The sequence below is a fragment of the Ochotona curzoniae genome, unplaced genomic scaffold (assembly GCF_017591425.1).
Source record: "Ochotona curzoniae isolate NIBS_2020 unplaced genomic scaffold, NIBS_Ocur_1.0 scaffold_4506, whole genome shotgun sequence".
Classification (NCBI taxonomy): Eukaryota; Metazoa; Chordata; class Mammalia; order Lagomorpha; family Ochotonidae; genus Ochotona; species Ochotona curzoniae.
Window position 1 is genome coordinate 27,141,569 of NW_024467119.1, and position 27,761 is coordinate 27,169,329.

At 37.6% G+C, this 27,761-nt stretch overlaps 1 protein-coding gene across 1 annotated transcript in view; it reads right to left on the bottom strand.

Moving 5' to 3' along the window:
• The window catches only part of ARHGAP24 (Rho GTPase activating protein 24), a 397,185-nt gene that overhangs the window by 220,584 nt on the left and 148,840 nt on the right, over positions 1 to 27,761 (bottom strand). The window contains exon 3 of the mRNA XM_040967005.1: positions 9,575 to 9,662. Within this exon, the coding sequence (XP_040822939.1) occupies positions 9,575 to 9,662 (88 nt within the window). The remainder of the gene's footprint in view (positions 1 to 9,574; positions 9,663 to 27,761) is intronic.

Genomic DNA, 27,761 nt, shown 5'->3' on the forward strand with positions numbered 1-27,761 from the left:
CAGAACAAGCTCCAGGCTCCTGTCTTCGGATCATCTCAGATTCAGCCATTGCAGCCGCTTAGGGAGTGAATCATCAGACAGAAGATCTTCCTCTCTGTCTCTCCTCCTCTCTGTATATCTGACTTTCCAATAAATAAATAAATAATTTTTAAAATCTTCAAAAATTTTTATGAAAAACAGAATTAAAATATAAGTTTATTTGGTGCACAAAATTTTGAAATCTGATGTATGTATCAGGAATGTGAATCTGTGTTACTGGTAACCAATGGAGGTGTCAGTATCCCAAGAACAATTTGTGAAATTAGCCATTCTGGCATGTACCAATACAGGACCTGACATCTACATTGGTGAATATTAAACACTAATGCTATGGCAATGCTTCTCATACCAATCCCAAAGGAAAACTGATACGCTCAGGGGCCAGAAGATGCTAATAAACAAGAGGATATGGGGAAAATATAGGGAGTTGTCACTTTATTTATTTATTTATTTTTTATTGGAAGGTCAGATATACAGAAAGGAGGAAAGACAGAGAGGAAGATCTTCATCCGCTGTTTTACTCCCCCAGTGACTGCAACAGTCCAAAACCAGAAGCCAGGAGCTTCTTCTGGGTCTCCCATGCACGTGCAAAGGCTTTGGGCCATTTTTGACTGATTTTCCAAGCCACAGGAAGAGAGCTGGATGGGAAGCAGGCCTGCCAGTACACAAACCAGTGCCCACATGGGATCCTGGTGCTTGCAAGGCAAGGATTTTAGATACCAGGCCACTCACTGCACCAGGCCCAGAGTTGTCAATTTATTTTTAAAGAGTTCTTTACTTTCTTGAAAGAGTTACAGAGAGATAAAATGAGAGAAAGAGAAATTTTTCCATTGCCAGAATGGGTATAAGAGGCAGAGCTGAGCTAGATTCAAGCCAGAAACCAGGGCCTTCATTTTGATCTCTTATATGAGTGACAGAGAACAAAGCTGCTGGGGCATCTTCCCAGACTTTTCTACACATCTATCAGGGAGGTGAATCAGCAGTGGAAGAGTAGGGCCTTGAACTGGTACCTGTTTGAGAAGCTGGCACTAGAGGTGGCAGCTTTACCTGATAGGTCACAACAATGGCCTTGAGGTGTTGGTAACTTTTGTTTGTTTGGGGAGCCTGCAGATTTGTAGCATCATGCATAAAGCCACCATCTGGGACACTGGCTAATATGCTTACTGCCCCACTTATAATCTGGCTTCCTGCTAACAGCCTGGGAGTCCAGCAGATGATGGCCCAAGTGCTGGAGTCCCTGCCTTCCACAGAAGAGATCTGGAAGATGCTCCTTGTTCCTGCCTTCGACGTGGTCCATCCTGGCCATCGTGGCCATCTGAGGAGTGAACCTGATATCTTTCCCTCTAACTCCGACTTTCAAATAAGTAAATCTTTAAAAAACAAATTTTGCTCGTTTTACTTCTTATCAACGTAACGCCATATCCTGTAACACACTTGAAGCCTTAGAATGCAGACATGTACTGTGTGAAAAGACTGTTTGGAAAATGACCAAAGCTTTTCTAATAAGGACTGCTGCCATCTTAGAACATTTAGGAAGAGTTTCTCAGGATTGTCCAAGTATAGGGTTGAGGAAGCTTCCCAAGCCAGGCACTCCCAATCTTTTATTAGTTCATTCTTTTAAAAAGCCATACAGCTTACTGCAGCTTTTGTTAGGACCTAGAGTTCTCAACAAAATAAGACAGAGCTGGAAAGAGAGAATTTCAGTTTGGTCACTGTCCTGTATTGAAGCTTCTAAATTAACACATTGCCAAATAATATTTGAATCAAGAATCTAAGGTCATCAATAACACCACAGACTGAGGACATGGACAATCCGAGTTCTAATTCTGGCTCTACTCAGACCATCGGGATTAATAGTTCTATTAGTATTTCCAGCTTTATTTATGCAAATCTAATACAGGGCTAAATCTGGCCTACTGCTTATTTTTCCCATTTTAAAGTACTGGGGACAAAAAATCAAAGGATTTCTTGATACATGGAAAGTATACAAAATATGTTTCATTGTCCACAAATAAAGCTTAATTTGAGCACAACTGCACCACGTGTTCACCATGGTAGAGACCAGCAGTTGGAACACAGATCTTACAATCCAACAAGCATAACATACTGACTCCTTTGTCTTTCCTTTGCTCGTTCCTGCCCCAGCATCTAGTGATAGTGACTGGATCAGACCCTATAAGAAAACAGTCCTCCTACAGGCACTTCTCTTTGGCTGATAATGAAGTCACTTGTATTTGATCCAGACATGTCTCAAATGCCTGTTGGTTGAAATGACATAAGCCAGAATTTTGAAGAAATAAAAAAAAACAAGCTTTACAAAATGTTCTTTACACCATATAATAACCTCTTTTAAGAATACATCTCAAGATATTTTAAGTAGAAAGAGAATTTTGAAAGAAAAATCTCAGATGTTCTTAAGTAAAAGCAAAATACATACTAGCTAAAACATGTTAACCTTTACCAATGCATTTATTTAATTCATTTCCAGAACTACTTGTGCATATAGAATTCAGTTTTATACCATAAACAACTCCCACTCACATTCTCTAAATTATTTGCACACATTAAAACTAAGCAAAAACAAAAAACAAAAACCTTCAGGCCTGCCTACAAACCTAGGCAGACAACAAAGACATTATATCTGACGCTTTGGGTAATAAATATAACTGCATGGGCTTTAACTTATAGTTCTAACACAAAAGGGTGGAAAAGTTCAAATAGAGGAAGTCTTGCAACAGTATGTGTCTTAGCAGTATATTTAAAATGTTCAAAAAAAAAAAGAACTAAGTTTTATGCTAAAACACTGAAAATATCCCTACATTTTCATATAAAATAGATGCCAAACAATGACTTAAATGCCAGTAAGTTAATAAACCACAGGCCTTTCTTGTACAACCCAGAAGGAGTAGCAAGCACAGGCAATGATGGCAAACTCACTGCTGATGTTACATCATTATCTCAAACACTCAGATTGGCAAAGGATCTTTTCTCAGAGACACCCATGAGTAGCTGTCAGACAATAATTTCTCAGTTGGCCTATTACATAACACAGCTGTGCTGGCCATGGAAATAGGTTCAAGTCTCGGTAAATTAAAAATTTTATAGCCCAGACCCATGAAATGTTCTATCCAGGAATAGTTCTTTTACAAATGCATGAAATAATTCTGTGAGTTATATGGTCCTAGAAGCAGAAGAAAGGGCAACCAATTAGAGAGATAAGTGTCTAAAACGGTCATGTGTACTAGGTGATAATAAATAATAGAGAAAAATATCCTAATTATGCAAACATGTGCCTAAGTAAAATGACTAGATCAAGACACAAATAGCTAAATACAAAGATAGTGTGACAGAGATGAACGAAGTTTCTCATTGTAAACTTGTACTATAGATCTTAACCCCAGTGGTTTTTGAAGCATCTTTGACCACTCAAAAATTGTATGCAATTTTAGTAGGAAAGAACATTTAAAAAAATAGGTGTCTTTGTATTTAAATGACAGGGAAACACAAAAAGAAGACTGATAGACTGGCATCTCCCTTCCGTTGATTCACTCCCAGCTTACTCCCAACAGCCCGGACTCTGCCAGGCCAGAACAGGAGTGGGAATTAAAGCTGGGTTTCCTCTGTAAATGCTAGGATGAATCAAAGGGCTAGACCATCACCTCTGCTTCCCACGTGTGCGTTTGCAGGAAGCCAGCATAGAGAACAGAGTTGGAACCTAAACTTTGGCAATTGAAGTTGGTTTGCAGGCATCACAAATAGCCTTTTGAACTGTACCTATATATACACTTTCCTCTGGCACACACACACACACACACACACACACACACACACACACACACTATCCACAATGAAGTCATTAAATAATCCAAGCATCCCTGTCCTTTAACTTTTTATTTTGCTTCTTAAGACATCTTTCTGAAGAATAATTAGCATGGACATTTTCTGTTGTTGAAATTTACACAAGTAACATGAAACTGAAGATGTTGGAAATAATTAGCATAGCCCTAGCTAAGAATGAGGTAAGTGACGCCTTGCACATTTTTATGGGATTAATTTTGTTTCCAGGCAGATTCAAATCACTATAGAGTTTCCTTCAACAATTTTTTTTTTTAATTTCCATAGCAACTATTCCTTTGTCCCCTGTCCTTCTGCATTCCCCACATTCCTTTCCCTGAGGGAAGAAGAAGATACACAGACCTCCTCACCCTAGTTATTACTGATTTTGGGCTCTGGGCCAAAATGGGGCTTTCAGTATTTGGAATATTGACAGTTGCCCTTAAAACCTGTAATGAGTCTGCTTGCTTGGTGGATGACTTCCCAGCATATGATTAATATCAGGTGTGTGTTTGGTGGCTGGACAGGGTGATAGCTAGGTCAGTATCAGAAGGGGCTTATGAAGAAGCTGAGAATGATTTAGCAATGTGTGTTTCCTAATGAAGAGAGCTAAACCCCAGAGTGCAATCATTTTCTATGGGAAAGACATTCTACACACAGAATCCTCCTTTGTGGCGGGTATGCATATTTCAGTAAGATCCCTGCTGTGTGTCTCTGTTTCTTCTTCACACCTTGTCTTGGTGACACAGCTGCAACCCTCAATCTGAAAGTGGTCATCTTTACCCAGTGCCCACTAACTGATGGGATGAAATACATGCAGACTTGAAAATAAGTGAAACTGTGTTCTGTTACCTTCTTACCTCAAGTGGCAAAGCTCTTCACTGCAATGGATAAGCTGAGAAGAGATATCAGTGAATCCATTTCCATAGTTTGAAAAAGCCTCTAATATTCCACTAGCTCATTTTCTGGAAGAAATAGACTTTTTTTGAGAGTGAGATGGGAGACATAAAGCCTATCCACCTACTTCCCAATGACAATGACTAGTGCAGGTCAAAGCTGCAAGCCAGACAACTCAGGTCTCCCTCAGGCGTGGCGGGAAGGCAACCACTTCAGCCATCACTGTTGTTCCTCAGATTGTACATTAGTAGGAAAGTATAATTGGGCGTCAGAGGTAGGATTCAAATCCAGGCACATTCCAATATGGGAGATGCAGGCAGCTTAATGACTCTCATTCTAAATAACTCATTTCCAAAGTGTGGGTATGTATACGTACTTACTGTTATTTTGAATTGCTATGAATTTTACATTTATAATTTTATTTTAAGCATAAATCCGTGAAATGTAATTAAACACACACACAAATATTCCTCAGTATACACTGTTACATAGGCAAATCCACCAGTTAGCATTGACTTTTGACTTTATTCAAATGACTTCTTTGCATCTTAGTTTCTTCTCCTGAAGAATAAAGCTAGCATCGTCTCTGTCATGGAGGAGTAGTGAGGATCCCACTAAGTAATCTGTGTAAGAATCTAACATATTGCCTGGGATGCATCAGTATAAGCACAGACAAAGCTATAGACAACACAGTTGAGACCAGGGTGGTATTTGGGTTCCCAGAAGCTTGCACTTTAGCTGTTCAATGTGCCTGGGGTCCTCATGGATTCACTAATCACCGCTGTGGGGAATTTATTCACCTAATTTCCCCATCCTTCCCAACCAATGAGCGGCAGACACCAGGAACTGAAGGCCCAGTCTCTCTGTTCAGATCTAGTCTGACAGACAACCTAGACTCAGAGCACCCTGTGGCTTCAGCAGGACCTGAACCACACTGGGGTTGTGGGCCAACTTATTCTGCTCCAGCCTGGCTTCCTCACTTCCTCATGGATGAAGCATCTCCAGCAAGCACTCCGAGATGGTTGTTCTAAAGTAATTTTCCAACCAAGTATGGGTATTGGGAACCCGAAAGAAAACTCTACAGAGTTGTAAACAAAACAATTTCTCCTCATGATCCTGGAAATGAAGTTTGGGTTCAAACCTCCAGAAAAAAAAAATGCTAAGATGCCACATTCTGAACTGAAAAGCCCAGGGAAGGCAATTGCTGGGCACTTTCATGCAGGATTCACTGAAAGCGTTTCCAAGAAGGGCCCCTGCCCCTGACCGCAAGAACAGGAAGACAGCAGAAACAGAAGTGCCACTTAGAGAAAGTGGTGATCAAGTGTGAAAGCTCGCACCATGCAGCATGGGGTTCTAGCTGCAGAGATACGCAATATTCCACAAACACCACCATGAAAGAGTGCACCGTTGGAGAGGACCACAACAGGATCTGTGCATGAAGAGTCCCGCCTCCTCCCTCCCTTTTCTGGCTGACAGCATCAGAGGGGAGAGAAAGGGAAGCAACGTAAAGGAGTTTCGCACCTCTTAAGCCACTGAGAGCCACAGAGCCGTCTCCGCTTTACCAGAAGGAAGGATCCTACAGCATGTGAAGCAGAAGTTCAGCACAACAAAGCGGGGAGCTATCACAGAGCTCAGATTCTCCTCATAAAATTTGTGAATGCACACACATCAATATATAGTTGTTCAGCACCTAATGTTTTATGGTACAAGGAATTAGGGATAGAGCAATGAGCAAGATGATATGGTTCCTGATTCTGTGCGCTTGCAAACAAGCATAGTCCTTTGCCATATTTTGCCTGTTTCTGAGTCAGTTTTTTTTTTTAACCTTCTAAAGAAGTTCAGGTATTTTCATTCCATTGATTTGGTTTCATTTTTTGACACAGTAGAGTGAAAACTCGACCAGAACACATTTTGAAAAATAAAGAGAAGTACCGAAATTTCTTTCTTCAAGGACCACATGATCTGCCATTATTGCTTTCCTAGCCACGTTTCCCCAAAAGCTTAACACTTGGTTGTAAAAGTTCTAGCCTAAAATTTGGCATGTCTGATGGCAAAGTCTTCAAACTTGCCAATTTGGTTGACATTTAAAAAAAAAAAAGTAAGGCAATTGGTAAAAAAAAAAGGGGGGGTAAAATATAAATTATGGCATACTTAAGACATTTTATTTCATGGGATCATGAATCTATAAGAAATTAATCCTGCATTTAAAAAAAACCTAGTAGGTTCTTTACAAAAGCCTAAAATCTTTATAGAAATATAATATACAAAAATGAAAATAAGTAATATACACAGATCTTCCAATTCTGTCAGAAAAATTTGGTCACTGTTATTTGCTCACATTTTTTTTTCCATTTTATATCATAGGGTAATATAGACTAAAGCAAAAAAAAAGTAACCTTACTCAAACATATGGATACATATGATTACATTTTAAAAACATAGTGAATACACGAATAAAACTTACATCACATAAAAAGCTTCTGTTAGTTTGGATATCATTATGGGCAAACACAATTATACAAATTGTTTCCTACTCACTGGTTCAGCTGTAGCAGTTAGACATGAGATTCTCATCTATATTTATAGACAGAACCGTGTTGAATGTAGAAGCATGACTTTTAGGATAGATTTGCAGAAGTGGCAATTGGGAGAACTCCCACTGAGGAATCCCATTGAGAATTAGTGTATGCGGGTAAGCCTGCAGAGGGTCCTATAGGGGGCATTGTCCACATCTCTGTAAAACTTTCTGTCCGTTATGAGTTCTGACACATGAAACCACTCCTGTGTACCATCCCAGAGTTCTATATTAGGCCATCACACAAGTGGAGAGATTGGAAAAGCTCTTGTAATTCCCATTTGCAAAGATAAATCAAGTGTCATGATATCTCTAAATAACCCTGATTTTGCAAAGCTTGACAAAAACTGTGACACAAATACCCACGTTCTTAAAAAGCATACAGACATCTGCCTGGAAACATCCTGAAATCAGAGCAAGTGAATAACACTTTAGTGACCGAGATGAACCGCACAGACCCCAGGCAGACCCTAGGTAATTAAGGTAGGACTGTGCTGTCAGTGCTCTCTCCTCAAAGGAGCATTTGGCACAATTCTCTTGACACTTTTTGAGATGACTCAGATTATAAAACCTAACATAGAAGCTACTGCACATCATATTACCAATTCAGGAAACATCTTTCCAAATGATCTCTGAACATACTGTATTTACTTTCACCATTATGGCAACAAGCATGAATTTATTTTTTTGGACAACAATCTTCTGATTCCAGATATCACAATCTTAAACTTCTTTAGCTTTTTTTTCTCAAACGTCATGATCACATACACACTGCAGGTGGAAAATAAGCCATAGCTTGGCGATGCTGGAGGGGAGGCTTTATCAGACTTGCCAAAGCTGAAGACAAAGCTCACTTTAAAGCAGTCTTGGGAATATTCATCTATGTTACATCAGAATTACTCCATCAAAAGATGAAATGTCTGTGCTGCTAGTAGAACGAATGGGAACACAGACCTGTGACATTATTGGAGATGAAAAGTCAAAGCCACTGTGGGTTAACATCACGACGGTTTAAAAGCCAACAGGCACTAATGTTTGAGAATGAATAGAGACAGAAATTTCCTCTATTGATACTTCAAAGAGTTGGCAACATCTGGAATCTGGTTCCATATGAGTATTCCACCAAGGAGTAAGAATAAAAGGATTTTAATAGGGCAAACAAGATTCAGGTTTCTTACAATATGTTCTCCCTGGAGGGAAACAAATAACCCAATGCATCTGACTAACCTTTCTGCACTTCAGCTGCATTAATGAACATTTAGTCATGGATTCCATCATGAGCCAGATGAACTCAGGGCTACAGCTGCTTTTGTGGACAGGAAAAATATGCTTTCACGTTTTATATTCCCAGCACTTAAAAACCTGAAAAAATATGCTTTATTGGCACCCATGTGCCAACATGACTGAAATTAATTACTTATCTTTCACGTAAATCAATTCAAAGTCACCCTAAGCTTGATTAAATCAATATCAGTATCACATTAAACTGGAATGGTCAGAACTAATATTTTTTAAATATGCACACTTATTCCCCTTTCTTAATGGACAGGGAAAGGCTGGAGAATGGATTGAAAATACGGATTGTGGCCTTGGAGGAGCCCTATTGCTGGGGTCCTCAAAGACTTCAGGGAAGGTCAGGAACACTAAAGGCAAATGGGTGCATGGGACAGAGGAAACAAACAGATGTTGCAGAAATTTTAACTGCAGCATCCAATGGTTTGGCAGAGGCAGAATCAATTTTAGGAACCATACATGTGTGTTTGGGAACAAAGCTGAAGTACAAAATCCCAACACAGAACTCATTGAAACAGGTTTTGTTTCTGATTTTATAAGCAAAAGCTCAATTTATTCCAGTTCTGTGAGTAAATAAAATAATAAATGATCTTTGAAAATTACTATGCCTTTAGCTGCCTATGTGTCTATCACAGAATCACTGTAACAGCAAAATTTTGTTCCAATGATCTCTTTCAGGTGTTGTTTTATGACCTCAGGTCAACTCTAGATTCTTGTGAAGAAATGGAAATTGTACAGTCACATGGCCATAAGTATGTGTGCATGCATTCATTTGTACCATTATAAAAAATGAAATGATTTCCTGTGTAAATACTAACTTTGATACTTACATCCTCAAATTAATATTCTCAGTCATGACTTAAGAATAAAACCTATCCAACAAATCCTCACCAACATAGAATAAAATAATGTAATTAAACTAGACAAACACCCTACCTGCCACTATTTCAAAGAGGAATTTCCCTGGGTGGTCTTCATTGCAGGGATGCTCGATGACTTTATTTCCAGGAAGGAAAATAGTACCCTGTAAATACAAATATATAAAATATTAACATCATAGATCATCAGTGAATATTTAAGGAATGGTATACTCTAGTACACAATAACATACATGTTATTCACTTATTGTCTCCAAGATAAAAATCTGAGCTGGTATTTAGTTGGTTTTGTTGATCAGCATATTTAAGCTGCTGCATGGATGCCCACAATATTTTGATTAACTTCCAGCTGCTTCACTTATAACTCAGTTCCCTGATAATGCACCTGGGAAAGCAGTGGAAGATGGCCCAAGCTGGACCCCTGCCACTCACACAGGAGACCAGGATGGAATTCTTGTCTTCTGCCTTCAGCCTGGCTCAACCCTGGCCACTGAGTCTATTTAACATCTAAACTAGCAGATGGGAGGTCTTTCTTTCCTGTCTCTTACTTAGTCCTGTTATAGTTTTTTTTCTCTCTCTCTCTCTCTCATCATTCTTTTCAAATAAATAAAACAAATCTTAATAAAAATCATGTGCTAGGAAATGGGTGTTGACACAGTGATTAAAATGCTGCTTGTGGCACTCACATCACATACTGAAGTGCCTGGGTTTGGGTCCTATCTCTTCTTACAAGCTTAGCTTTTAGGAGGCAACAGGTGATGGCTCAGGTACTTGGATTCCTGTCATCCATCTGGGATACTTGGGTTAAAGTCCTATGTTTAGCCTAGGTCAACCCTGACTGTTACAGATATTTGGAAAGTGGACCAGCAGATGGATACTCTCTTTCTCTCTATTTTTCTCTCTGTGCCTTTCAAAAAAAAATTAAATAAAATGTCGTGTACCAAAGTTAAATATTACTTGAGCATCTAATACGTATAAGACATTTTTCTACTATCGAATTCATTGTAAGAACAAATTTATTAAATGCTTTTTATGATGCAAAAAATTTACTGAGATTTTCACCAATATCTTATTATTGATTTATTTGCTTGGATGATTATATAAGTTTTTATAGCCATGTAAATCAAGAAAGAGACATTTAGCCAAAGTTGTGATAAGCCTTCTCTTGTTCTCTGGTTTAAATGTGTCCCCATAAAACTCTGTGCTGCAAGTTTTATCTCCATTGTAAGAGTGCTGAGATGGCAGGTGTTTAAGTCATGAGGAGGGGCACCTCATGGATAAATTACTGACTGTCTTGAAATGGTTTGAATAGGTGAGTGATATGATTTTCCCTTTCTTTTCTCTCCCACTGAGATAAGGCAGCAAAGAGGTTCTTGTCAGATGTCAGCTCATCAATACTGACTTCCCAATTTGTTTTATTGTAAGCAGCATATTTTTGCTCAAAACATATTACCTCACTACGGATGTTCCACCGTAGCAAAGACATTAGATGTCTTTCTCTTTAGGGGACTACTTCCATGCCAACTGAGATATATTTAAAGATCTGTCCCATTAAAACCTTGTTTGAACTCCACTAAAATGACCTTATCATTTAATTTCATTTTCCATGAGCGTTTGTAAATACAGTTGCTATTTAACTTCCTGTTACCACCATTGCTTAGATTTTAATGTATTTAATGCTAAGGAGGTATATGACTGAAGGAGTGAGCATTGTCAGGGAGGTAAAGCCAGTATTGAAAACCAAGGATGCTAATCACAGAACTCTTGCTCTTATCCACTAGATTATACTGCCCACTTTCTCCCCAGCTTGATGTAATATTTAGTGCAAGTAGAATTTTCCCCCACTATAAAGCTACCTGGTTTAGCACGAAAATCACACTCATCAACTATTTCTCACTTCCTGGGCTTAAAACGATAAAGTATAGCACTCCCTAACTAAAATTAAGGAATTTCAGACTAAGAATATGACTTATCCTTTGTTTTTTTCTTCCAAGAAGTAACTTTTTTACTCATCTTTTCTCCACACTAAGCAGCATTAGAACATAGCTTAGCCTACATCTTCTGAAATTGGAAGTTTTACAGATTCTAATAAAGCTGGGGATGGTAATGTTTCTTCCTTATTTTTAGCTCCATGAGGCTGTCATCACCCATTGGGATTCATGAGCCCTCCTGGCATTTTGCAATTGGTTTTTTATACGTTTTTCAGTGACCCCTTTTGGAGTGAAGCTATCAATTTCTTGCTGAGAACCTGAATGATAAAATATCCAGGGTGAAGGTTGCTGAGTATTTTAAGTAAGGATATATTGTCTCATGATGTTCACTATGTCTAATTGAAGAATTTGGATGATCCTAGAGTAGAAATTCAAGTATAAAAAAGCACTGCCTTTTTTGATAGTGTAGCATCTATGGCATTAGCCCTACGACAATAATTAATCACAATACAGATTTGTCCCTGATAGAGAATATCCCTTTTATAACGATGTCTTAAAAATTCAAAATGGAACAACGTTGTGCCTTGAATCTTTTAGTTTTGACAGCTAAGAGTTGGAAAAGTGATATAATTCGGAATCATACTAGTGATTTACTTTCAGCTGAAATTTCTATGAAAAAGAAGCTTCATCTCAAGTTAATATCAACTCAATGAGCAAAAACCACAGGAGGTTGGAATAAGGCTAGATGATGTTGAAAATAGGCAGATCTTTTTCTCTGAAATTTGGATTGCATAAAATGCATGTAGTTCAGTAGACTTATGCATGATTTGTTAGTTTCAGAAACACGAGGGTGAGGTTTTTTTTTTCTTTTTCTCCAGCATGAACCGCAAATAGGAGCATCACAAGGAATGATACAAAGTTTGTCTTAAAAATATATGTGGATTTTTAATGAGAATACAGAGAGGTTAAAAAAAATAACTAGAATAGGGTGAAACAATTATTACTCAACAATTTTTATTAGTGTTACATAATTTGGCTCATTTTTCCTTATAGCAATTAATTGCATTATCCACTCAGTAAATAATAATTAAATAATGTTTGGCGTGTACAATGTCCTGTCCTAGGGGTAGAAAAATTGACATGAAAGCCTCGGCAGCCTGAGACTGTATCTAAGATTCATTTAGGGAAGGTAGAGTATTAAGAAAATTATTATATGTAAGGCTTTTGGTGGAAAGAAACAGGATACTGATGAAAGTTATAAAACCTTAGCCACAAGAATTTGATCTCACCAGCCATCTACCCACGACAGTGAAGTCTGTGTTTAGCAGATCTGCTCTGCAATCAGGTTGCTGAGGTCCAGATATCTGCTCTAGCACCTGTTAGCCGTGCAACTTCTGACAGAACACATCTCCCTATTCTTCAGGTTCTTCATTCAAAAACAGAATCTACTCCGCACATGGTTCTCATGAAGTCTGGGGAAAAATGTCTAGTATTTAGTATTTATTACCTGCCTAATACTGAAAACATCTTACATCTCAGATGACACAAAGAAATTGTGGGCATGTATTTTGATAATCTTCAAATAATGAAATAATTGTAGTAAATATGATCATTTTTGTGAACCATGACGAAGTAGAAAAACTGAAGTTTGAATTTCTTTCTGGTTGGAAAGTGTAGATGAACCTAAGCAAGTTAATCTCTTAATTTGTAATCATAACAGCAAACAGTAAATAGTAAACATAAAGACTAAACAGAATATTTCATGCCAATAATGGTGATTGCTCACATTTCTTTACTTATATTTTGCTAAACAGTTGCATTTTAATATCATTAACTCATCCCATGAGTCTATGACACAGGTTGTATATATACTTAAGCACAAAAAAGCTCGGAACCAGATATAGTAGATTCCTAAGATATTTGGTTTGACAAAATGGATGAATCCAAGCTGTTTCAAAGACTTTTATACTTATTAAGCCAGCTAATGTTTCTTGTTCTATCAATAGTTGTGACTAACGCAGTTTGAAGTTTTAGACATAGCTATCAAGTTTCTTCTTAGCTTCTGAAATCAGCTACATGGATTCTTGCATTTTCTCCAGCCATGAAGCAAAAGGGAGACTTGCAAATCTGGTACCATTTTGGAACCCACCCAAGTGATTATGATGTGTAAACTCTTTGGGGAATCCTAACTTAAATACTGCTATAAATTGCCTTAAGGAAAAATGTAGCATAATATTAGTAAAAATTTACAACTTTGGAAATGTACTATTTTTTCTCAGCTAATAAAAACCAGAAAAGCAAGTAATACATGCAATATTTCCAAGTCATTATTTAAATTAACAATGACAAACATCACAGCATGAAGCTATTTTGTAATTACCACAAAATAGAAATAAATTCTTTATATGCATATCTGAACTTACCCTTTTATTTTATAAACTGCAGACCTAACACCAGAAAGGCCTTATTTTCCTAGGTTCATTTAAAATTTAAAGTAACATTTGCATAATATCACTACAGATATTCAGATCCTACTATGGCTAACAAGAAAGCTTTTATTGAGATGGAAGAAAAATGTGGGCAGCATTTTGATATAATTCATGTAGAAATCTTTAATCCATTAGTTTCAGGCACAAGGATCCTTTATCCCATGTGAATTCTCCCTTGATTTTTTTTCTTGATGAAGATTTTCTGCATAAATGCTCTTGCATGAGCCCAACCATGCTAGTTACATTGGGCCACATCTATTTGTCAACATTGTTTTGATTCATTGTCATATGGAGGAATTCTTTGATTGTGGTCGTGAGAAAGAGAGGTTATGAGGGTTTATGATTCTAAATCTGAAAGTTTAGAACCAACTTCTCAAAGTTTGTAAAGCTCCAAAAGTTGCTTTGCTCAGTGCTTACCTAACATATGAGTCCCTCCACAACTCCAGAGACATTCAGCACTTGGCTGATGCATTTCATTACTTGTCCTCAGGCACCCAAGTCATTTTTGAAATATTTATAATTGGGAGGAATAAGCATTAAAATGTTGACCCCAAATCTCCTACCATTTCACCGCATGTTCTTTCACTTGGAGTGAAATCCCTTTTCCACCCTGAATTGCTAACAGCTTTTATCTACTCAGGCTGTGTCCATGTTACAGAAGAATGTTGAAGCATCCATGAACTAAGTAGCACCCAGTTGGCAGAGTGGACATTTGTACTTTGATCCTGAGAGACCAAATCGATTTCTACAACCAGATAACAGGAAGTCACAAAGCAATATGTTGGTGCATTCACTTACTCATTTATTCATCAAATATATCTTTAGCATGTATTACATATTGAAGAAGTCAAAATTCTTAGGGAAAAATGCAGAAATATTTATGAAGGTTAATAATGGCTAATGTGGTATTTCTCACAAGTAAGAAACATGAGGATCTGATACCCAAGAGAGAACAAGATGGAACCAGAAGCTTAGCCACTCCATTGTTAGTCACCAGAACCACAGGGACCTCCTGCGAGTCTGAGTTTAGACTTGTTGAGAAGTCACCACCTGTCTTTTCTTTGTCATTTGTTACAGCAACAAGAGAAATAAACATATGCAACAGACACAATACAACCCTTCCAATGAGTCCATAAAGAACCTTGCAAATTGCTCGAGGATCCCAATTCTCCAGTACTGAAAGACGAAACAGATCCAGTCATGGGGCGGGGGCGGGGTCATCCACATGTTGCAGCTACTGAGGCAGGTCATAGCTCAAGGAAAGCCTTCTCATCCAAGCTGTCCTCCCAACAGGAGTAAACTGTTAAACCCATGCACCCAAATGTCTATGACAAATTTAAAAGCTTTTCTTGGGAGTAGACTCAATGTAACTGTTAACCCTTCTCAGTCAAAATTACTGGGGCCTGATACTGTCCAACAATTCCCGCCACATTACAATTTCTATTATCTCTCAGTCACAAAGAGAATTGTCAGCTGCTCAGGGGATGGTAAATGTCAAAGGCTTGAAAAGAAGTTTAGGGCAAAAGAGAATATTCCTAAAAGTACATGAAATTTGTTTCTCATTATGAAGCAAAAACCTAAGGCCCTAAACAGGAATCTTATGATACATGTAGAGTAGTCTGGAAAATTAAGGAAAAATAGTTCCATTTAAGTCACTAATTTTAAATAATGAATAAACTCTGCTTAATAAATTAAGTGGAAGGGACCTAGAATGAACTTTGGAGGAAATGTGTGGTTTTATATCTAGAGGTCCAAAAAACCTTCAGTGCCTGAAAACAATAATTTTGCAATTTTTTTTAGTAGCAGGAGATAAATAATTTCACAGCTAAATAATTTTCCAAATATCTAAATTTTAAATTTGTAATATTTAAGTTGGAGAAAGGCTCTTAAGAAGAAAGCCTTTCAGGACCTAATCAAAGGTTTTTAGATGCTCTGAGCTTAACTTTTTTTTTCTTTCTGGTTTTTTTGTTTGTTTGTTTGTTTTAAATCAGTATAAACTTTAAACAGTTTTCATGTTGAAACTGGAAATTTCACTGATTTACAAACTGAATTCAAATGAAAATAATACGCAGAGAAAAAAAATCATTCTAGAAAAATGCTCTACCATGGATTTCCATCAGTCTGTTTGCCTTTTTTTTTTCTAGAAGCACTGCATATTAAGAATATTGCATTTTTATACAGAAAATGCAAATGCTTTGTGTAAAAAGCTGTTAAGCTCATTTCACTCACAATGTTAAAGACACAGCTAGCGGGTTCTATATTAGTCTAGATCTATGAAGGTATGAGCTTGGGGACTGAAAAACTACAGGGTGTAAGGGTAGCACAATTTAAAAGCAATTCTGACTCATTTCCAAATTCCTTTCAGAAAGGAAAGTGTGTTTGTGTGCAAAATTTTTTTTTTATTACTTTTAAATTATTTTGATCTTTTTGGCAAGGAGCTACACTTTTTGCATAGCAAAACAGTGTTGGGAAAACATCACTGATTGGTATTAAAGTCAACTGTCTCATATTTTAGGCCTTGGAAGACCAATTGAAGACTAGCAGGCAATTTGTTCTTGGCTGTTGCCCTAAGCATCTCAAGTGAACTAATTTCTCTCTTGGCCTTAAAAGTATTGTACTCGCTGTCCTGATTCACTAGGAAAGTGATTCAAATGCAAATACTCATTTGTACCTGGTTTCTGTCAGATCAACTAGACTAATTAATGTGGTAATCGAATCTGGTAATCTAATTAAAATCCAGTGTAATTTACTAGTAGTCAAAATTAATATGACCAGTTTTTCATTTCCCATTTTACCCAAGGACATTGGGTAGAAATTCTTTATCTTGCAATTCTTTCAAAAAATATTTGAGAGGGTAGGAAGAAGAGATAGTGTGTGAGAGAAAAGATCATAGGGATCTCCCATCAAGTGGTTTAACCCCTACATGCCTAAAACAGCTGGTATTCAGTGAGGCTAAAAAAGAAAGCCAGGAGCTCAATGCAGATCTCCCACGCAAGGGGCAAGGACCTAAACACAGGAGTCATCACGCACTGCCTCACACGATGCACGTGAGCAGGAAACTGGAAGCTTGAGTGGAACCACGAAGTGAGCTCAGACATTATGATTTGAAAAATGGATATGCTCATGATGTCTCATCCTCTGAGCAAAAGGCATTGATTTCCTGTGTCAAATACAGGGCTATACTTAACTTAGAAGAATCGAGGAATATAGAAAATATAGATAAAAGCTTACTGAATGGCTGAATGAATAAAGCAAACTAACATTTCAAAAACTGTCCATAAAATTACAACAGCACATCTGTGCACTAACACAGACTCATCTGGAGAATAAGATTAAAAGTCGTGCAGAATTTGTAAACTGCAAAACAGTGTAGAAGGATCATCTATTTTGCCTTTTTTTCTCTGTGGAGAACTCATTTTGTATAATAATAATAATAGATTTTGAAAACTAAAATTGCTTTTCTTAAGTGACCTGAGTTCCTTTTTATCTGAAAAATTCAAACGTAATCCTGAAAATATCACCTTGTAAGGAAGGGGATTCCCAAATTTCCATTTCCTACCCAGCTTAGGCATTAGTTAGTGAGGTGGGTCAAAACAGATTTTGATGAATTGGCTGTAAATTCTGACTCCCTCATCCTGCACACAATACTTTGGGATAATCATTTCAAGTATCTATAACTCTATTTCTTCATTCATAAAACAGACCTAACAAGAGTCTTCCACCAGAAGGTTGTTTGACGTTTAAAGAGTTCAGTGCTTCCCAAAGTGCCAGGATGGGTTCAGAAGTAGTAAAAGTAACCATTTTTTAAATAATCTTCATTCTATATCTAGTTTTGTAGGTCATTGGGTGTAGAATTGGGGAGGGTATGGGAAAGTTGAGGGAAGAAGATAATTTCCATGTACACTAGAAAGCCTGCTAGAATAATTCAAAAAGGAGTATAACATTCAGAATAGATTTTAACTCTCAGGTACATGGACAAATGACTAGCATTTGTACTCTAGTCTAACATGCATTTCCACTCCTGTGGAAAAGCGATCACACACATACATATACAATGTCATGCTACATATCATGCTGAAGAATACCTGAAGTCTAAGTGATATCCTGGAAAGTCTGGGCATGGCCTCACCTGGCAGGGGCGGGTTTCTTTGTCAAATTAGGAAATGAAAATTGGTAAGCCCCTGACCTACAAGAAGACAGATTTCTGAACCATCACTTCCTGAGTGTGTTCAGATCATTATGCTATTAGCATCAGGCAGGTGGAGTGCTGAAAAGGAAGGCTACTATTTTCTTTCTATTGTAAAAATGAAATATAAAATTAGCAATAATTGATGACATTAACCAGGTGCTTTGGGAGTGCTCAGAGCTTAGGGTGCCATGGTTACTCTGGACCTTCTTTTCATTGCACTTAGTGATAATCAACTTTCATTCTTACTCCAGAGAGGTCGGTGACCTGATTTTTGGATAGCACAATGGACTGTCCAAATTCTATAGCGTTCATTATAGTTTCTTTTATTTTTTTTAAAGGAAATTGTTTTTTTCCATGCACCTAAGTCCAGAAGGGAGAAAGTATTTTCAATTTCTTCTCTTTATGAAAAATAGAAAACCTTTAAGGAATTGCTATATGTTATCAGCTAAGTGTTCAAGCAGTACTTCCTGGGGACCTCAAATTAGAATTTACCATTTAGCCATATTTTACAAATATTATAACCTTTAAAGTATTAGTGGGAAATGTTATGAGAAATATGTTTAATTTCTATAATCAACATATCTTTTTTCCTAGACAGACAAATGAAATACTAATTCAGGGAGGTACAGTGAAGTATTAAGGTCACCAACAGACTGAAAAGATTTTCATGTTATCTTCCCTTAAAAATGCTGGTAAAAGTATTAAAGTATTCTCGTGTGTGTGTGTGTATGTGTGTGCAGGTGTATGTGTGTGAATAACATTCATATGAGAAAAATGATCTGAATTCCAAAAAGTAACAAAATGTTATGCTCATATATCTCAGAAATGCATGTTTAGAAATAGGGTGTTTTAATGCCCTATGAACTAATCATTTTAAGGAATACCTTATTCTAATTTTAAGAAGTTTCACCCTTGTCAATAACATGCACCTGTGTATTTTAGCCCAAAGATTGATTTTAGCACTTGTCTCACTTCCTCATTTCATTCTGCTTTTTAACCCAAACACGAAAGTGAACTTCCCTTTTTTAATTTCCCCCTCTCCTTTCAACTTATCTGTGTAACCGCACATGCAAGCTGCAAAGAGATGCTTTATCACTTACAGGTATCTATACATTTATATGTTTTAACACGAAAGAGAGGGGAAAGATGGGCATACAAATTCACAGGTTGACTGTAATGGAGTAGAGGAAATAACTTCAGAAGGAGAAATATTTTTCCTGGGAGTGATGGATTTGGATACGCTCCCTAGAGAGCAGCTAGATCCAAACATCTCATTGTTTTGTACTGATGGAAGTGTGATCTGACCACATTATAGATGCTACAGATACTCAGCCTTCAAACAGGGATTTTATTGAATACATTTGCCATATGTTTCATTCAGCTGGATCTTCCATCTTATGCAAACGCATATAGTGCACACATGTCTATAACTGTACATTGACAACACTCATTCTAGAGTTGGTACTAATGTGAGGGTTTACTAGGCTTCTGAGCACCTGTCAGGACCACCCAAGCAATTCTGTCTTATAAAAACAAATCACCGCCAAACAAGCTCTCATCAGAGAAGTTGTGAAATATGAGGAGAGATTTTTCTTTTTATGACAGCTGTTCCAAATTCTTGATTTATTGATGTCATTTATTGTGTAGTAGAATGCAGCCCTGCATAAATTACAGACTGTTTAAAAGATCCAAACCACACACACACACACACCCCACACACACCACACACACCACACACACACACCCCACACACACACACCACACACCACACACACACACACAGCACACACACCACACACACACACACCCACACACACCACACACACACACACACCACACACACACCACACACACCACACACACACACCCCACACACACCACACACACACCACACACACACACCCACACACACCACACACACACACCACACACCCACACACACCACACACACACACACGCACACACACACACACACACACACACACACACACACACACCACACAAAGAAATGGAAAATTGCTTAGTGGCTGCTAGGTGATGAATAGGCTAGCTAGATAATGTGGTCATGAAGATCGAGATATTGTAAATGTAGTGTGGCCATGTTTATGAAGAAACACAAATAGCTGATTGTGGCAGAGATAATAGGAAGTGGTTATTGCTTTACTTCCTCTTTTTCTAAAACTTTTCTTTACAATTCTGTAACCTATAACTACAGTAATAGAATAAGGTCTCCCTGTTATTCACCTATCATTTATAATTAAACATTTCTTCCTATTTAAGAGAAATGTAATTATTTCCAAGAAGCAAATTATCAAGGAATTGATCTTTAAACATGTCTGCACCAAAAAGAAAAGTTAGGAATAGTCAGAAAGATTTTTTTTTCTCTTTTGCTTATGGGAAAAGCATAGTGAATTACCCCACCACAAAGTCAGAATGAACATCCATGCAAAGTTGCCTTCATATTACAGTCATATAATAAACTTTTAACATGAAATTTATATACATTTGTATTTTTGGATTAGACTTTCTATCCAGACACAATCAGCACAAGGCTCCCTCACCTAATCTCCACAGAGCTATCAGCACTATCAACAAGTGCACATATTCTTTAATCTTCCCTATTTCACAGGATGGAAACTTTGTCTTCAAGGTGTGCTGCCAAAAATCTTCATGTTATCTTTGTCTTTCTTCTTCTACATCACACTCAGTTTATGTGCCAAATGGGCTTGTTTTGTATTCAAAACATATTTGCAGATGCTTCTTTTTATGTCTTTTGTATGATTTCCACAGTAAACTAAAAGTCACTGCTAGCTCTGAGCTTGAAAACCTCATTTTGTTTTGTGTCCTTAAAATGACTGATTTTTCCATAGTGGTTGTACTAGTCTGCACTCCTACCAGCAGTGGAGCAGGGTACCATTCTCCCACATCTAGTTCAATGACTATGGAAGTCAGTAATGGGGATTGCTAAGACAACTGAAAACGGATCTGATGCACAATCCAACTATCTCACTTCCAGGAATATAGTCAAAGGAAATGAAATCTTCATATGAGAAAGTGACTTGTAATCCTATATTCACAGCAGCAAAATTTACAATAGTGAAGACATAGAAACAAACTAGATGTCCACCAAAACAGGAATGGACAAAGAAACTGTGGTACATCTAATCTATGGAATATACCTGCCATTAAAATGAACGCAATTCAACCATTTGCAACAAATGATCCCAACTTGAGAGACAATTATGCTCAGTGAAATAGCCAATCCCAAAAGGACAAGTATCACATGTTCCCTCTGATATAAGGCAACCTTTATGCAAAATACAAGAACAATAGATACATAAGTGAATATGCATACACATGTATTTATCTAGAGGAACTGTATAATGGAAAGAAACATACTGTGAAGAGGAGATGCACTGGAGTATGCATCTCTACTTCTGAATAAAGGAAGGACTAACACTGAAGCTGTTAGATGTTTCTTGACAATAAGACGCTGGACTATCTACCATTGTCTGTATGTACAATATTAGGATACACTGAAATAGCAGAATGATGGACTTATGACCATTGCTGAAAGACAAAAAAATTGTTATAAGCAAAAAGAGTGGAGGTCGAGGAGTGGAGAAGGGGAAGTCCCTGAGCCCAAGGGACAGCATCAGGAAAAGATAAAAAGAAAAAAGAAAAACGAAAAACAAATATATCAATTTTCAGTAAAGACATGCTTTTCAATTAGTTGACATAGTAATTGTGGTTTTACTCCTTAAATAATAAATAACAAATGCCTCCTAGAGTTTAGGGCACTGTTCTAAGCACTGCGGATATGCCAGTGAATAAATAAAGATCCCTGTCCTGATGGAACTTATTTTCGATAGTACACAAAATAGGTACATTGTATAATATCGGAGAAGGTATCCTACGAGTAATGAAAAAAAAAAGAAAAAGTAGGATCAGGAACAATTAGGAAATAGGGAAGGTGTCTGGTATGGCTTAACCAGTTGGTCAGGAAAGGCTTGTTGGAAACATAGGTACTTTTCAGTTTGATTTCTTTTTGTATATCCTGATAGAAGACTAGCACGGAAGTATTCAGACTAAAATGACATGTTCTGCCTCATCTCTGATTTAAATATTTTTCTACATCAATCAAAGTTTCTACGAAAAAGGGAGAAAGCGGTGTCTGGTACTGTGGAATAGGCAGTTAAGCCATTGCCTGAAGAATCAGTATCCCTTATGAGCAACGGCTCCCAGCCTCCACTTCTGATCCAGTCTTTTGCTAAGTGCTTGGGTCCCTGCACCCATTGGTTGCTAGCTTTGTTGTGGACCAGCCATGAGTGTTGATCCAATTCAGAGGGTGAACCAGTGCATACCAAGACGTATCTCTCTGTGTAACCTTAAAAAGCAAAATAAAATAAATCTTAAAAATCAAAGCAGAGAAAAGGAGAAATCAAGGAATGTTTTGGGTAGGGAGACAACCAAGGAACATGGACTTGTTATGGAATGAATATTTGTGACCACTCACAATTCATATGTTAAATAGAAGTCCTAACCTCCAATGTGACGGTACTGTGGTCTTCAGGATGCAGTTACGTTCATCTGTGATCATGAGGTGTGATCTCACAAAGCATCAATCCCCTTGTAAGCTTCCGAACTCTTTCTCAGTCTCTCTCTCCAGCACGGGACACAATGTGACCAAGGATGTCTACAAGCCAGAAAGAGAGCCCTACCCAGAAGCTGACTCTGAGCATTTCAATCTTCAACTTTCAGTCTTAAGAATTGTGAAAAACAAATTTCTCTTGTTAAACTTACTCTGTTTACCTCCCTTAAGGCAGTAGGAGCTGACTAAGATACCACTAGAGAATCAAGTGTTGAAATATTAAGGAAGTGAACCTATGAAATCAGAAAGTCTATATTCCATAGAGAAAGCTCATGTTCAAGTACAATTAATAGCACCTCAAAAACACTGAGACACTTAATATTCAGTGAGTCCCAAAAGTCATGTGAACATTCACTCTGGAAAATGTATGGAATCTACCACATGCTGTACACTCAACGGATACTCTCCTCTAATATTTCCTACATAATCTACTAGAAGCTTTGTTTGCCTCTGCAGGCAGCCAATCACAGAAAGGCTGGCAACTTTCTTCAATTCGGGACAAAAAATGACACTTCTTATTAAATTAAAAGAATTGTTTTAGATAAATAAGGTGCTTGTACATGTGATGTTAGTGATGTATTTTTCATCAAACTAAACTGTCATTTCATAAAAATCTTAAAAAGCTATCAAAGAACACTCAATGTTAAAAAAAAACACTCAATTTGAACTACATACATTAAAACCACTATGTATATTACAAGAACAAATGGAATTTTTTAAAGATTTATCTGTCATTGCAAGCATATACCAAGCAATGTAATAAATAAATAAATAAAATGAAATTTAAAAATATTTATCTTATTTTTTTTTGAAAGTCAGATATACAGAGAGGAGGAGAGACAGAGAGGAATATCTTCCGCCCAATGATTCACTCCCCAAGTGACCGCAATGGCTGGAGCTGAGCCAATCTGAAGCCAGGAGCCTGGAGCTCTTCCAGGTCTTCCACACAGGGTCCCAAAGCTTTGGGCCATCCTCGAATGCTTTCCCAGGCCACAAGCAGGGAGCTGGATGGGAAGTGGAGCTGCCGGGATTAGAATCAGTGCCCACAATGCAAGGACTTTAGCTACTAGGTTACCGTACCAGCCCCATAAATAAAACTTTTTAACAAAAGAATAAAACAAAATATTCAAATTATTTTGCTTACTGGCTTTTAAGTAGAGTTGCATAGTTCTTGACCTTACATCTAGCTTTTCTTTATTCTGTTATTAAAAATACTGGAGGAACATATTTTCTTCCTACTATTTAAGTTATCAATCTAAATGTTAGTCATACATACTTCAAGGCTGATTTAGAAATAGAGAGGAATGTATACATTCTATATGCATTTGCTGTTAGGAAGTTTATTTACTATTTTATTTTAGCTGTTTTAAAATTATTTATTTTGGACCCGGTGCAGTAGCTTAGTGGCTCAAGTCCTCACCTTATGCGCACCAGGATCCCATATGGGTGCTGGTTCTAATCCCAGCAGTCCCACTTCCCATCCAATTCCCTGTTGTGACCTGGGAAAGCAACTGAGGACAGCCCACAGCCTTGGGACCTGTGTGGGAGACCTAGAAGAGCTTCCCGAATCTGGGCTTTGGATCTGCACATCTCAGGCTGTTTTGGTCACTTGAGGAGTGAATCATTGGACGGAAGTTCTTCCTCTCTGTCTCTCCTCCTCTCCGTGTATCTGACTTTGCAATAAAAATAAATAAGTCTTAAAAAAAAAAGGATCGGCATTATGGCATAACAGAGTAAGATGTTGTCTGTAACACTGGCCTCCTATATGTGTGTTTGTTCAAGTCTTGACTGTTCCACCTCTGATCCAGCTCCCTGCTAATATGCTGGGAAATCAGTGGAGGATGGCCCAAGTCCTCAAATGTAATTAAACGGCTTTTGTTTACAACATCTGTGTCCTGGTACAGCTTGTCATGCAGTGACAGACATGACACAAACATAAATTAATATCTGCTTTTGTTTATAAAATCTCAAACATGTAACACTGGCATTCAGACGAGGTGAGAGCAGGATGAGAAATAGTTATGTAGAAGTTACTGCTGAGTGTAAGCAGGACAGGGAAAACATGAGGCTCGACAGACACGAGGGAGTCCAGTTATACAGAAGCGAAATGTGTGGCAGCACTGTTGTAAAAATAACCTGAAAACAAACAAAACTCTATGGAACTGATAGATGTGATTACAAATTTTCAGGTATAACACTCAAAATGACAAAGTGCTCATTTTTAACTGCTTATGATAACATGAAATGAGAAAAACAAGCTAAAACAAATTTCCAGAAGGACAAAAAAAAAATCAGAGGAAAATATAAAAGAGGAAATATATTGTATATTTTCTAAAAATCTGAGTTTTCTGGTTAACAAAAGATTTTTAAAAATATGTAATTACATTGGGGCTACCGCTCAAGCAGGAAACATTTTGAATGTGGTTATCAGGCTGCTTCCTGGAGGGGATGGTGTTGTAGCTAAGCCAGGTAAGCTGTCATCTGCAACACAACATCCCGTATGAGGGCTGTTCCAGTCTTGCTTCTGCACTGCATATCCAGCTCCCTGCTAATGTTATCAGGTAAAACAATGGAAGATGGTCTGAGTATTTGGGCCCCTGCCATCCACATGGGTGATCCGAATGGAGGTTGGATTCTTGGCTTCAGCCTTGCCTGGATGCCAGATGTGGTGGACATTTGGAGAAAGAGCTAATGGATGGGAGATCTCACTCTTTCTATTTGTAATTCTGCCTGTCAAATAAATAAATATTCCTTTAAAAATAAGTAAAGGAATGATAGCAGCTTGGGCATACAGGAATAGAGACAGCACCAAGTGAAATGAGATCTGAGATTTTCAGCCTTCTAGAACCCAGGAAGTAGTCTGAGCGAACTACCCAATCTCCAGCACAGGGCATTCCCTAATTCAAAGAATGAATGACTCATCCAGAAGCAGCATTCTATAGATAGTCTACCACATAACAATTGTTCTCTGGATGAAAGAAACTTTTTGCAAGATTAAAATTGGATGTGCTCTATCACCTATCAGGTAAACATAAATCAAAACCACAATGAGATACAGCTTCACAACTTCTAGGATGTGCATTATTCTTAAAATACAGAGAAAGTGACAATTGACAGCAAACATAGAGAGAAAGTCAGGACACTTATGCCTTGTTGGCGGGAATGCAGAACAGTACAGCTGTTGCAGAAATGGTTTTGAAGTTTCTTAAAAAGGTTATAAATAGAACTAACATATGGTGCTCTGATCCTACCTCTGAGTATTCAACCAAAATAATTGAAAGCAGAAACTTGAAGAGATATTTGCACTTCCAAATTTATTATAGCAGTAGACACAACTGCCAATATGGCAAGTGAAGTAAGCTAAGCAAGGCACAAAGAGCTCATAATTCTGAGTCTATGAGCCCTGTGAAGTAGTCTGACCAAAGAAGCAGCGAGTAGAATGGTGGCTGCCAGAGACTGTGGCGTTAAAGGGCTGGAGATGGAATGAGTTATAGTCATGAAAGATAAATAAACATCCAGACATCTGCTACATCACAATACACTTGACATTACTATGCACTATGTTTACATTTTTTTCTGAGAGAGTAGATATCCTTATTTATTTCTTTCCTCAACATAAAATAGCAAAAAGTACCATCTTAAACAGTAAAAATGAGTCAATTTCAAAATATTTTAAACAACCCAGGGAGGTTAATCTAACAGAGACCATGTTTCTGAATAGTTAAAGTTTATTAAGATTCATTTTCTCTATCTGAAAGAGAAAGTTATAGATAAGAAGAAAAAAAGAGCAAGAAAGACAGAGTTAGAGTGATAGAGAGAGAGAGAAAGAAAATATTTCTTCTACTGGTTTATGCCCTAAGTGGTGGCCATGGCCAGTGCTGTGTCAGGAAGAAAGCCAGGAGCCAGAAGCTTCTTTATCACCCATGGGATGGCAGTAGCCCACACACTCAAGCTGTCTTCCAATGCCTTTCCCAGGTCTTTAGCTGGGAGTTGGAGGGAAAGTAGAATAGTTAGCACATGGACTGATAACGTAGGTGGTGGGCTTACCGTCCACACCTTGACATTGTCCCTGTTCAAGTACTTTTGAAATTAATAGATGACTTAAGAGATAAATGGGTAATCTAACAATTGACAGATTATGGTCAAGGTGTTTGCATACACCCATATATGAAATGGAATTTTAAGTTAATATTTTCTCTATATTAGTAGCTGTGTTTACTTTCATGAACAAGAACACAATTCCACAGCATTACAACATGTGAAAAGATTTATGTAAGCCTATACTGACATGTGGAAAGGTCACTAATGGAAATAATATGAGAGTAGCTCAAAAAGTAGAAGTGGAATTAAGTGATAAGTTGGAACAGGCATCAAATTTTATGGTTGAGATGCCCATACTACATCTGTGAATATCTGGGTCTAGTGTCCAGTTCCAAATACTGACTCCAACTTGCTGCACAGGTATCTTCCGGGAAGCAGAGGCTATGACTCAAGTAACTGGGCTCCCACCACCATGAATGAGACAAATTGAATTCCTGGCTACTGGCTTCAGCTTTAATCATTATGGACATTTGGGAAGTGAGCCATTTGATGAGTGAGCTTTTCCTCTTCTCTGTATCCCTGCCTTTATCCTTCTGTATATCTCTGCTTCTCAAAAAAAAAAAAAAAACTCTTCGGGATGCAAAAAATATTTATGCATCATTTGCCTGAGAAGTCTTTTATAAATAAAAAACAAATGTGTAAGATCAAAAGCTACGCAATGATTTTAAAAAACTAAGTTTACCTTTAATTACATTTTTCCACAAACATTTTGAGGAACTCTCATGCCCGTTGCTTTCCTTGTCATGCTCTCTACTGTACTCTGAGTCATAGTTGAAATAACAGTTTCTATCAAGTTATCATCAACAGACACAAAGAAGTAAAAGTTGAGGGAATAGAAGTGAGAATATTTGGGTCAGTTCAACCTTTGAACTTAATTTAAAAAT